This window comes from Exophiala bonariae, assembly GCF_035927105.1.
Source record: "Exophiala bonariae strain CCFEE 5792 chromosome Unknown scaffold_11, whole genome shotgun sequence".
NCBI classification, from domain to species: domain Eukaryota; kingdom Fungi; phylum Ascomycota; class Eurotiomycetes; order Chaetothyriales; family Herpotrichiellaceae; genus Exophiala; species Exophiala bonariae.
The window spans coordinates 17,162-30,217 of NW_027042486.1; the positions used below are offsets into that span (position 1 = coordinate 17,162).

A 13,056-nucleotide genomic window follows, 5' to 3' on the forward strand; every position below is an offset into this window, starting at 1 on the left:
GAACTAGAGAACCCTCAAAATATAGTGAAATCCTTTGGCTCACAGCATAATCAAGCAATGTTAACGCGCCTGCCCTTGACCATCTATTGATATCAATTCAGTGAAGAAATCACCCGTACTTCGAAGTTTTCCATGCACAAAAAGTGAATCAATCTTTTGACTGCAATAACACCCCAACTTGGGACCACCAAGATCATCAATCGGTTGAGAAACGGCGAATACATCGCGGCCCATGAATCTGTAGCTATTGATGGCTTTAATAACACTCAAGATCTGGAAAACTGGAAAACTCCCTTCCTCAGTTGGTGTCAGATTCTCCAGAGCTTGGAGCCAATTTTCAATCAGGCGGCTTAAAGCAAGGTCTTGACATCGTAGAAACGCAGCCAAAAGCAAACCAGAGAAGCCAATAGTGTACGTATTCCGTGTGACTGCTGTCTTTATGTCAATCCCTTGCGCAATGCGAAGCAGCAAGAGGATCCAAGGCTTCGTCTCCGAGAATTCATGCCCAAGCAGGTGAGGAGTTCGAGTTGGGAGGAGGCTCAAGCATTCGGTACTCTGGGTGATACGGGCGACTAGGTAGTATGCATAGTTAAGTGCTGCATCATGTGACTGGAAGTAAATACTTGTGTCCATTGAAGCACTATGTTCCGTGATGTCTCTCATTCTGGGCTTCTCTGTCGGTGGGAGGCCCAACAGCCACTCGTCAAGTTTTCCTGCCTCCGTACGCAACATGGTCTGAATTTCCTCAAACTCGTGATCAAGCTGCCTAGCATCTGCATCTGTTCTCATTAAACCAGAGGAGCAGTATTTGAGGACTGCTTGAGTATTGAGCCGATGCGATTCGCACATGATGCTGAGCACTAGGACCCGGCGCTCCTCGAACTGGCCAAAATTTGAATAAAGGATGGCTGGTAATGGTACTGATGGTAGATTTATCTGTGCCTCAACCGAACGGTAATAGGCTCGAGACCACCAGACGACGAGGCGTGCCTGCATCCACGCGGCAAGAAGCGATTTGATGGAAGGATCGCCAGATTCTTGTTGAAGAGTATCCAGGAACGTTGTGAGCCCCCGAATGTGATGATCGAAAGCTTCAAAGTTTCCCGATGAGTATTCAATGTATGCGAATATCAAAATCACTAATAAGGCGACCGGAAGATGTTTTCGGTACTCCTGATAGCTCATTGAGGCAAACCTTTTGATGGCGCAGGAATAATACAGCTGGCTTCTGGTGAGGTGTATGAGGCTCGGCCGGTGGGCTCCAAAACAGTCGACAGATGCCGAGAATTTGGACTCAGGAGTACTTCGACCGATGTTGCACGAAGACAGAGCTAGAATGGCATCCTTGAGCACGGGGAATTGGCTGGAATGCTGAAGCGCTCCACGAAAAACCGGGTGCAATGCCGGCATACAGCGATCTTCGCAGTACGTAGTGTAGAAGATATCTCGCTCTGAATGCTGCAACGACTGAATAAGAGAGAGGCTATGAACAGGAAGGCTAGGGCGACGACGATCTCCAGAGATTGGACCAGGACACATAGACTGATGCTCCTGTACTTGAGTGTCGGCGGGTTTTGGCTTTGATGGTGGTGTTGCAGCGACTCGAAACTTCAGCTGAGGCTTCCAAATTTGGCAAACTATTCGCAACCGAGCACATGTTCCGCAAGTAGGCTTCTTTTCATCACACTTAGCTCACGTCAGTTTTATGTGTTCACCCCTCGTATGCACATGCGCAACAGACCTTAGTGCGCCGTGCCCGACAATTTTGGCATCCCGAGCGGGATCGAACATTGTCAGTTTTCCTGGGTCGGGTTGGGGCGGGCTTATACATATGCTTTTCAGAAAATCGACAGATAAATGTCGAGATAGGCTAAAATTAGCCGATGCTGTGTCAGGAGAACGAGCGCGAGGGTCGAATTTAGAATGTTTTTAGTAATGACTGCTGAAGTAACGGTCGAGAAAAAGCAAAAGGCGTAAAAGATCTCGTATCCAGACTATAAATCATTGATTATGGCAATCGAGATAGCTTTTGTAGGCTTAGGAGTCCCCATATATTTATTCAGAGAAGTACAGCTGAAGTAATAAATAAACGAAGTTTCAACGGTGAATTCGCGCCTTTTTACTAAACATGGATAGAGGTCGGGTAGTAAGCCTAACTAGTCAAGGAAGGTATCCCGGGGGGCCCGAGCTCGACTCGAGCAGACTAACTAACTAGCTAAATCGAACCTTATCTGAGGTCCGAAGTCGAGTGTTATTATTCCCTAGGATATATGATTCTCGACGCATAGCGGTCTGTGCCTGCCCAGCGATCGAATCTGCATCAATAAAATCACAAGTCATTGATCTTCCCACCGGGTTGGCTTGAACCAGGTCAACAAGCTTAGATAGTATATTGAGCTCGAGCTTCAACTTCACGCTATACACAAAGCCTTTGATACTTTCCTGATAAAGCTGAAGGTGCTTATATTGCAGTGCAATAAGTGCTGTCTAATCAATATTAGTCGTCGCCGAAATTTTAGGCATGTGAGAACCTTACATCCATGCACATAATCATGATGTTGATGGAAAGGAGTTGCCATATCATACTCCTTGTGTTCTTTCTTGAGATGATCTTCAACAGAACTAGAGCTTTCCAAACATACAGGCCAGAGATAATAAGTTCTTGGAGAGTCAAAGCTGTCATCTGTATGTGTTCCATGTAAAAGTATGCTTCCGCGAAAGCCGGATTGGGGGAATATATGTGACCCCAATCTAGAACCACCGTGGTACCCTCGATACACAGAGTGTTTACAATGATCATCCATTTGACGGCTCGCAGGAGCTTGAAACTCTCGAGTAGGAGGCCTAGGCGCGAGTACAGGACGAGGGATTGACCAGTAATCATCAGTACCCAGCCCGAGTCAAGAAGAAGTAAGCTCGCCCACGGGACACAGAGGCTGAAGTAACTCAGTGTCATACCGAGAGTGTATGAAAATACCCCGTAGTTACAAACACTCAAGCTCCAAAAATAGAGTCCTGTCCTCCTTTTGAAGGTAGTCAAGATGAGAAAGACCATCTCAAGGGAATTATAGAACCCCAGCCCGATGGATAGTGTCACGATAACTGAGGTCGGAGTCCACCGGCCATCGAATGAATTTTTCCCGACCGCAGTCTGGTAGAAGGTCTCGGAGGACATATTCTCGGAGGGCTAGGCGGGGAGCATCGTTGCTCGCGCACTATTCGTCACTGGTATCTGCAACTATACAATTTTTCAGTGGTGATTGGGTATGACATCGACCTCATCTCATAGTGGATGGCGCGACAAATGCAGACGCAAAGATGCAGGAACTGTTGAGATTTGAAGTCCATAGTGGGCAGAATAATAATAACAAGTTGTGGCACTCAGTGTTTCGGCAGATCCAGATCATGCGGAGCGCGGGGAACTCTTGACCTTGAAAGATTTATGGGAAATCTAACCGGCGAAAGGTAGCCAATAAAGCGAGGCAGAACGGTGGAAAGACACCAATATTGTTTGATTCATTTTACCTCACATTTCCTCCCTCTAGAGTGAACTTTCATTATCGAAGTGTCTCTCCAACAAACTGCGTTCTCTAGCATTGACTTGCTCAATATACAGTTGGGATCAGTTGTCCTACAGGAAGACCGAATCACTCCAAACATATATAGTAGGCTGTGGGCGAGCCTATTCCTCTGCATAGTATGCTCCATTAAGGTTATACTCTTTTTTACTGATTGAGACTACTCCCGACTTGAATTGGCACAAAGAAACCGCAGCCAAAATTCGAAGCACTGTCTTGTGATATTAATCTTTTAGGCTAATCTTCATGGGAATTAAGCGCGCTACCACAGATACTCGGCCGGCTATAAACACTAGATAATGTGCTTGTCTTTGATGGCTTTCAAATATTAAAAAAGCCACCGGGTGAAACTTCAATCCCCCCAAAGTCGTCATTTACATTCAAGGCAAACACTAAAGCAAGGTAAGCTAGTACACAAAATCTAAGTAGTTTCTTCTGATGGTCTCCGAGCACTTACTCTGTTGGAATGCACCGAATGCATCCTCCAAGTCCTCGTTGAGAGAGGTGTCAATTGCATGATCTGAACGATTGGTCCCCAACTGGAGAAAAGACATCGTTATATCATCTGGAGAATTGAAATCTTGGTGGAACACTTCTGCGGTCGAGCCAACGTGAGTAGTTATTCCAGACTCACTAATTATCAGATGGTTGGGAGATTCTATAATCCCCGAGTCTTGTGACACCTGCATCGAGGTCGAATCGCAGTAGTGGCTACGCCTATAACTTGCTTGAATTTGAATTCCATCATCAGCGCTGTCATTCCTCGGTAACGGTCCCCTTTCCGGTTGCTCCTTTGATTTCAATGCTATATCCATCTCTCGGCGCATCGTTCTTTCGTAGAGATTTGTGAGCAGATAATCGGCATGCCGAGCAACAGTGTTTATGGATTTAAACGTTCGGCTGGCAGATATAATACGGAGAACTCCTGCCTTAGCATCATTCGAGATCTCACTATATGGCAAGCATAAGGCAGGGACGCAAAGGATAACGCCCGCTGCGAACTGTTGTAGAAGGAGGAATGATAGGGCAAGATGGTGGTTGAAATTCCTGATATCCGTCTGGGAGATACGCAAAGCCGCCTCCACGCAAATTCTTAGCGAATCTGGAACATCATCAGGGAGCAGTACATGATTAGGCCCAGGCGATGCGATCCGACACTCCAGTAATGGTCGATGCACGAATATGATGGCCGAGTCGTGAAGAACTTGGAGTACTGTACTCTGAAGAGCTATCATTGTCCGTGCATCGGGTCCTTTGACTGTAGCAGAGGGCCAATTCACTCGGAATGGTTCAATTTGCGTTTGAGGACCATAGTGGTATGGCTTGAATACCTCAGGAAGGTTATCGCGATATTTTTGTAGATTCTCATCGGCATTTTTCACTGCGAAGATCAAAGCTCTGAGGTCTTTAACGGAAATAGATTGACCAAGATGCAGAGAATCGAACATCTGTGAGATTTCCCATACAACCGAATACAGCTTGAATTTGAGTTCGTGAAATGTGACAATTGATATATCTTTACCTTCGTCAAGGATCGAGAAAGTAGAATCTGTGGATTGAAGGCTTGGCTCGTCCTGAAGTCGTTCCACTTTTCGAAAGTGGGTGTGTTTGGGGTTCAGAGTCGAAGAACGGCCATAGATCATGGACGCAAATAACTCACCGACAAGTGCATGATTCCAACATCGAACACCAACTTGTCGAGTCATCTCATCCATTCCCTCCATCTTCTCTCGATGTAGACCCAAACCAGAGGCAACACGAGCCGGTACACCGGATATATTCCAAGCGAATTGAAATGATCCAAAGTAGGTGTGAAAGATAGTTAGAAGCATCAATATCTGAAATGATTGAATCTGAGGCTTTGAAAGAACCTCGTAAAAATGTATACCGATTTCTCGAAGCAGACTTTGCACCACAGAGTTGGCGTTCAAGGAGTGTGAGGCAAGTATACCATGTCCAGGCCACGAAGAATCGTGCTGTGCGCAATTTATACCAAGGAGAGTGACGGTCAAAACAAGGACCACATCACATACTTCTCGCTGCTGCCATGCTGATCTATCAAGGATGAGAGCGGTATTATAAGTGAAAGATGGCCGATGCATAAGCATAACAAACCAATCACATCGCTCAAAGTATGCGTCTATGGCAACATCAAACACAATTCTTGGATATAGGGCCATTGTGAGTAAGCCGAATTCTGGGGATGATGCTCCTTGATGTGTTACATCATCAGGCATGGCTAGGTCTTCACCTGCATCGAAAGAATTCGCTCCACCAATGACAATCCTGGCGAAGTCCATGGAGGAGCTATCCGCCACGCGTTGACGAGGAGTCGCATTACTTGTGGGAAGCATCGGCGTAGTTCTAGTTTCTTGACCGTGGTCGAAGCTTCGTGAGCCGAATTGAGAGTACTTTTGGATATCTGGCGGTCCGTCCGCGGCTGTCGATTTTTCTGCCACTTTTTCTCGATGCATGCGCTTATGATTGAGTCTAGAACGCTCTGCCATCGTTTGGGGCTCGCATATTGACTCAGCCCGGATACACAGTGTGCAAGGCTTGGTATAATCACACTTTCGATCAGGTTCAATAAGCTACCGCACCTCATAGGAATATTCTACTGCCAACATACCTTTAGCTTGTGTCGACGACATCGCGCGCATGCCCAGGTTTTTCTTAATGAGGGTTGACTGAGCATGTCGCCTAACACAATTCAGGACCAGGGAACCGTCGCCAGAGTGCATATGTGGATTTGAAAGTTGCAAGTAATGTGTTTCGATCTCGGTTATGTACGATTATGTAGTAAAGTGAAAGTCGAGCACTGCTTGGCGGCCGAGAGGTGAATCCCTAGCGTGAACGATAGCCCGGCATTATCGGTCCCATAAAGTCCGGGCGGCTCCGGAGACGCTCTTAATCTGAACTGGTTGAGGATTGATAATATTTTGACTTGATAGCTAGAAACCTAACGATCATAACTGGAAAATTTACTGTTGGTCGATATCCTGATGAGATGCAAGAAAGAATACTGTCGTACGAGTAAAATTTCAAGCTTGCTAGGTTTGATGAGATCAAGCCCGGTAACTCTCCTCACTTCCGTTCTGCTAAGATTGACATAATATCTCTTTATACCACTGACTCGATAGTTTCGTCCCCTGTATCTATCCTAAGACATGATTTCTATGGTTTGGGTATCAATCTGCTTTTCTTCGGTGTGATCATTAGTATTCTGTAACCGAGTCACAGGTTCCTTGCCGAAAAGTATATCAATCTCCTCCAGGGCCAGACCGGTCGTCTAAATAACAATCAGCGAGTCAACTCAATATATATGGCTTTGGTATTACCTCTGGTAAGCGAAAATAGAAATAGACAATATGAACTAGGCCAAGGCAGATGAAGACCAAGTAGTACTTCCAGCCAATCTTCAATTGGGCTGTTGGTGCCAGCTGGAGCCAGAGGAGATCGGCTAGAGTAACTCCTGCAACAGCAATGGCATTTCCTTGCGACCGAAGATGGGAAGGGAAAATCTCTGCAGCCACAACCCAGCAATTCGGATCGATAAAGACACCATGACTGCCAAAGTTTGTTAGCTCGACTGTAGATGCACTTCTGGTGTGGCCTCGCGCTTACCATGTAACATATAGAAAGAAGAAGGTAACTGAAAGCGCGGCCCATTTGCTGGTCGGTGTGTCTGAGTATTGTGCAACGAGACCGGTCGCCACCACAAAGAATGAAACGTTTGAAATGAATCCAATCACTTTCTGGGCGTCAATTTTTATCGCAGTCTACATGGGAGGTTTCAGTGGCTTACATAGGAGTTTTCGTCTACCAAATCGATCAGAGATCACCGCTCCCAGGAAGTTTGCAATCATGGCCCAGGTATTGTATCCGGCACTCAAGAGTAGAGCTTGCCAATTGTTCAATCCAAGTGATGCATAAAGAAGTGCATTGAAGTTGTTGATCACCAGGATACCGGTATTCTGACTACCGATCGTCGTCATCAATGCAACTATTAGTCGTCTGCGATATGTTTTCTGCGCGATAATTTGCCATTTTCCTCCATCATTTCGTTGCTTATTATCGTCAGAGATCTGATTCCGAATAAGTAACAATTCCTGATGAGCAAAAGTATCTTGAGGATCACTGGGGTCGTGATGTAGGCGACGTAGAACTTCTAATGCTTCACCATCCCTTTCTTTGGTGACGAGCCAACGTGGGCTTTCAGGGATGATAAAGGTGCCAGCCAGGAGCAGGACCGCCCAGACAATAATTATGGCATTCGGGAAGCGCCATCCGAAAGAAGTGTCGACTGGTGCCCAGAAGCAAGCAAACCTCGAGAAAGGTGAGCAATCAATTAGAGCAAGCATCGAAGTCATACGCACCCAATCCAATTGGCCGAGAAATAGCCTACATTAATAAAGCATCCATGCATACCAGCCATGAGGCCCCGGAATTTGGGTGGAGCAACCTGTCATCGTTAGCTATTGCCTTCTTCTCGAACCACCTTGGCCCTGTGGATTATGAGGGCGTACCTCCGAAACCCAGACTGGTACAACGGCGAATGATAGTCCCATACCAAACCCCGTAATGAGTCGTGCCACCAAATACTAGTACTAACATTAGTATCTTGACATTCTACAAGGGAAGATTACTACCATCGCGGGGCTTATGGCTCCAGTCTGGATGGCACCTCCAATGATGCCCACAATCGAAGACATCTGAAAGATCCGGATTCGGCCCAGTCTTGACGAAAGCCCGCCGGCTAGAAGGGCACCGAAGAACGCCCCAGCAAAGAAAATTCCATTCGCGGTAGAAATTATGGCGTTTGTAAAGCCATAGCCTGAGTCAGACGTGTCGGTCACGAGGCCGAGACTCGAATAGAATGTTGGCTGGCCGAGAGTAGAGATAATGACAGCTAAAGTATATCCACAGTAGAGAGAGCCGAAGGATGCAAACAGTACCGACTTTATGTATGTTGTTAGCAGTAATACTTCGAGTTGTTGCAATTTCATTTACTCACGATCACGTTGAAGCGAGTGAATGTCTGCTTGTACGCCATTTTGCTGGGTTTTGATAAGCTATTTGGAGACTGGCATCAACCGGGGATGCTAGGATAGCAATACTGCCTATGACTATTACCATGACTTCATATATATCCATGGTGAGAAACAACTTGTAACAGTCGTATGCCGCACTTAGGTAATCTCAAGAGGTCTAGGTCCGCCGGACATGGACAGCATCCCGTACCATCATGTTTTTCCACCGCGATTATTGATTCTGCTGAGGTGGGCTAGCCCGTTCTCGGCGAAGGTGCCTTGGGTTTTGGGGTAAGATCGTGGCAGAAATCCAAGTCTTTGCAGAACCCGGCTAGACTTTTGATACCGCCACCTGGAGATTGGGAACGAACCTTGGGGATAACTCCGGAGTTTCTGGGGCTCCACCATTCTTTTAGCAATCGTCCAGGTTGACTAATGTAGTCCGGCGGCCCACCGAGCATGTCCGGTGGACGTACGCTACTGATCCTCAAATAGCGTGAGCGAGTCTTAGATTATTTCTTAGGTATGTGGCGGTAGCCCAGAAATATTTGTGGCTACAGTGAAATGCAATCCTCGAAAGACATCACGATCCAAGTGATCTTTGGCTATTTCTAATTACATCTGACACTCTAGCCCCTCAAGCTTGCCGGCATCCCTCCATTGGCGCAGCAATTCGAAATATTTCAATGAACCACCGCCATATGGAGCACTCTTTGCAGCTTTGAGCTCCATTTTCCCTTCGTTATTGAGGTAGCTTGGTGTACACTCCTTGTAATATGGGATCTTAAACTTGCTTGACTCGATAATTTCATTAACCCAAGCCTCTTCAGCTTCTTGTTCGGGTTGGAAGCTCTTGATACCTCTTGCCTTTAGCTCTTTGATAATGTAGGCGATCTGGTTGACAATCTCTGCTGTTCCGTGCAAGATGTTTGGTGTCTGAACCGACTGAACAACCTGAACAAAGAAGTGATTGGGAAACCCACGAGCTGCTAAGCCATAAAATGTAGAGGGGCCGTCTTTCCATTTTTCGGATAGTGATACGTCGTTCAACCCAACAAGCTCATACCCGCTTCTCTGCGTGAAATCTGTTGCTAATTCAAACCCTGTTGCATAGATAAGGCAATCTAGCTTGTACTCGATCCCATTTGCAATGACTCCATCTGCTGTTATCGAATGAACCCCTTGCCCGTTTGTATCGACTAGGATCACATTTTCCCTGTTGAAAGTTTGTAGATATTCGTCATGAAAGCAAGGTCTTTTGCAAAACTGATTGTAGAACGGCTTCAGTTTCTCCGCAGTTATAGGCGATCTGATAATCGAATCCACCCGGGTTCTGATTTGTTCCATTTTCTGGAAGTCGGCTAGCTGACGCTTCTCATCCATTGATCCCGAAGCGGTTTTGTCGGAATCGTTGTGTGCAGGCTGGGGTGCTAGCGTAGCGTATATATTCGTCCAACCATCAGAGACTAGATCCTCCTCTTGGTGACCTCCACTTAGAATCGTGTTGAAGTTATTCATTCTTTTCTGTTGCCAGTCTTGACCAAGATGTCGTGCCCATTCTGGATCTGTTGGACGGTTGTTACGAACATCAACGCTGCTGGGCGTCCGCTGGAAGACATAGAGTTTCTCTGCCCATTCACCGAGCCTTGGGACAATCTGAACTGCCGTTGCGCCAGTCCCAATGATTCCCACCTTCTTGTCTGTCAATTTGTGCAAGTTGCCACTGCTATCGCCACCAGTATATGCATAGTCCCAGCGGGAAGAATGGAAACTTTGGCCCTTGAAAGATTTAAGGCCACTCAGGCCTGGAAGCTTGGGCTTATGCATCGGTCCAGATGCAGAGATGACATATTTTGCCTGCAATCGATCTCCATAATCCGTCTCGACGGCCCAAGAAGAGCTTGACCCGCACCAGAAAAGATTAGTTACTTCTGTCTGAAACAGGGTCTTCTCATATAAATTGTACTTGTGACCGATATTTTGAGCGTGTTGATAGAGTTCAGCACTCCTGGCATATTTCTCCGTAGGAACGTAGCCTGTCTCTTCCAGGAGAGGCATATAGCAATAACTCTCGATGTCGCACTGTGCACCTGGGTATCTATTCCAATACCTGGGGAGCGAGGATCAAATTAGCTGCACGTTGATCATGTCGGAAGATTGCTTTACTCACCATGTCCCTCCAAAGTCGCCCGCCTTCTCCACTATCATTATATCAGATAACCCCTGTTCGACTAGTCTCGCGGCCGCCAGCTGACCACCATAACCACCTCCAATAATGAGGACTTCAATAGTCGCCTCAAGGGGTTGACGTCTACCTTTTGTCTCGATGTATGGGTCATCAAGATACTTGCTGAAGTATGGATCACTCCGATCGATAAGATTGTATTGACCAAACCCCTCAGGGTTTGCCACGAGTCGTTTCTCTCGTTCTAGGTCATACTTGGTCTTTAAAGTTACCGTGTCCAACATAATGATCGAAGCGCAGTATTTCAAGCAGTCATAAATTTCGACCAGAACTGCTTTTCATATCCTATTGCTCAGATCTAGGAATCGATCTAAATATAGGATGGAAATAGTTTTGAAAATGGACTATCTAGATTCACCGAGGGATCGGTATCTCCCAGGATACCTAGATAGTGGCGGAACCAAAATGACTCCGGTAGTGGAACGATGGACAAGCAAGTATGGTATCATTTGAAATTGAATAACAACTGGGACACGCAAGCATTCCAGTTGCCGAGGAGTACGAAACTGCTTATTCCGATGTTCTTTCGCTAATGTTCATAGAGAGATGTTGTTGCTCGTATAGATCTCGATGAGAAGTAGGGACTAGTTTGGCTTTCGAAGAGGACTACTTCTAGAAGTTTATTCGCCCTAAAATCCGATGATAGACTCATTTCTCTATTGGGTAGAAGCACTATATGCTTATTGTTAAGTACTTCTTACCGAATCCTCCTTGGCCTTATAGCTCGACCAGAAGTTTCCCTGTATGCTATTAGTCTCAGAAGCGTCTGGTGACGATCTGAAGGTCATTATACCTATATTAATGCCATTGTATATTTCGTAGAGGGCTTTTTCCGCTTGTGCCAAGCCGCCTGGCATAATTGTTTCCCTCGCTTGAAGTCTACCTTCTAGATACCATTGGGTAAGTTCTTCATATGCCTGTGGGTTTTCATCGGGATAATCGAAGACAAGAAAACCTTGAACGCTGGTGAATTTAGCAAATAGAGCTCCTTATAGCATTTGAATAGCTTACTGCAGTCTCTTGTATCCAATGTTCAGATAATTCTGCACGAATATTTAGTACTCATACTGAGCATTCTAGACAGGCTGAGAACTGACTCTTGGACCTTGAGGATTCTGAACATTGACCTGACTCACACCTGTTTACCTGTTAACGCAGAATCTCACAGCTGGAATTGGAAAACAAGTACCCCCGCACAAAATCACACGGCCATGGACCTTCGCCTGGTCTAGTGCATGCTCCAGAATTTTGCCGCCAACTGAACTGCCATTAAGAGATTGACTTGTACAGGTAACTTTTGGTTGACCTACCGTTGTCCCAAAAGACGTCAATGCCATCCTGGAGATTGATTCAGCCACAAACACAAATTGTATCTCCATCTTTATGGCAATATCTACTCACCTGTGTAGCAGCTTTGAACTTTTCAACGAAGTCTTCGTCCCTATAGTTTAAGGCATCATCGAAACCAATATCCTTCAGCCACTGAACTTTGTCATTACTGCCAGTAAGACCAAGAACTCTTGCACCCTGGATCTTGGCAATCTGCCCAGCGATACTTCCCGTCGCTCCTGCGGCACCTGAGATCACAACAAGCTCCCCGGGGTTAACCTTTGCTATCTTTTTCATACCATGGTATGCCGTAAGGCTAGTAAATCCTGAAATTAATGTCAGCCATTACGGAAGGGTTTGTCATTTCCTCGCCTCCTACCTAGCACACTCAATGCATCTGCGAGTTTACCCTTTTCTAGAATCTTGAAGGGTTGCAACTCATCCCCATTGACGACTTTTAGTTCTGTCCAGCCGAGTAAACCTGTCGCATACGATCCCACAGCGAACTTTGAGCTATTGCTAACCTCGACAACTCCGACAGAAAAGCCTCGCATTGTCTCACCTATGGCGACAGGCGCCATATACGAGCCAGGCTCATTTAGCCAATCTCTCATCCCTGGGTCAATACTAATGTACTTGACCCGGATCAGAACTTCTCCCTCCTTAAGTTCTTCTTTGGTTGGCTTGGGCGTGGTAATAATGGAAAATGTCTCGCCGAGAACAATTTCCTTCTCTGGTCGTTTATGCAACACTACCGATTGGAATGTAGAGGCCATGGTTTCTGTCTATTCGAATGTAAGGGCCCTATTTAGCAGGAGTTCAAACAAATTGTTCTGCTTGAGTGATCATTATGGGTGGTGAACCTCCAAGACTC

The 13,056-nt window shown here is 46.1% G+C and overlaps 5 protein-coding genes across 5 annotated transcripts; all 5 read right to left on the reverse strand.

The window, feature by feature from the left end:
* Positions 1-60: 60 nt before the first annotated feature.
* On the reverse strand, positions 61-1,185 carry LTR84_001645 (uncharacterized protein; the record flags this gene model as incomplete). The annotated part of the gene is made up of 1 exon (XM_064845264.1): positions 61-1,185. The coding sequence occupies one exon, from the start codon at positions 1,183-1,185 to the stop codon at positions 61-63; it is 1,125 nt and encodes a 374-aa protein (XP_064706809.1).
* Positions 1,186-3,985: 2,800 nt separating this feature from the next.
* Positions 3,986-6,085, reverse strand: LTR84_001646 (uncharacterized protein; the record flags this gene model as incomplete). Its single annotated transcript, XM_064845265.1, has 1 exon — positions 3,986-6,085. One exon carries the CDS (start codon positions 6,083-6,085, stop codon positions 3,986-3,988), a length of 2,100 nt encoding a protein of 699 aa, XP_064706810.1.
* Positions 6,086-7,357: 1,272 nt separating this feature from the next.
* Positions 7,358-8,631, reverse strand: LTR84_001647 (uncharacterized protein; the record flags this gene model as incomplete). The annotated part of the gene is made up of 5 exons (XM_064845266.1): positions 7,358-7,881; positions 8,007-8,040; positions 8,105-8,179; positions 8,228-8,536; positions 8,593-8,631. 5 exons carry the CDS (start codon positions 8,629-8,631, stop codon positions 7,358-7,360), a joined length of 981 nt encoding a protein of 326 aa, XP_064706811.1.
* A 592-nt stretch (positions 8,632-9,223) lies between these two features.
* On the reverse strand, positions 9,224-11,077 carry LTR84_001648 (uncharacterized protein; the record flags this gene model as incomplete). Its single annotated transcript, XM_064845267.1, has 2 exons — positions 9,224-10,718; positions 10,779-11,077. 2 exons carry the CDS (start codon positions 11,075-11,077, stop codon positions 9,224-9,226), a joined length of 1,794 nt encoding a protein of 597 aa, XP_064706812.1.
* Positions 11,078-11,570: 493 nt separating this feature from the next.
* LTR84_001649 (uncharacterized protein) lies at positions 11,571-12,958 on the reverse strand (the record flags this gene model as incomplete). The annotated part of the gene is made up of 8 exons (XM_064845268.1): positions 11,571-11,593; positions 11,647-11,816; positions 11,865-11,896; positions 11,951-11,991; positions 12,043-12,111; positions 12,164-12,191; positions 12,255-12,508; positions 12,562-12,958. The coding sequence occupies 8 exons, from the start codon at positions 12,956-12,958 to the stop codon at positions 11,571-11,573; spliced, it is 1,014 nt and encodes a 337-aa protein (XP_064706813.1).
* Positions 12,959-13,056: the final 98 nt, after the last annotated feature.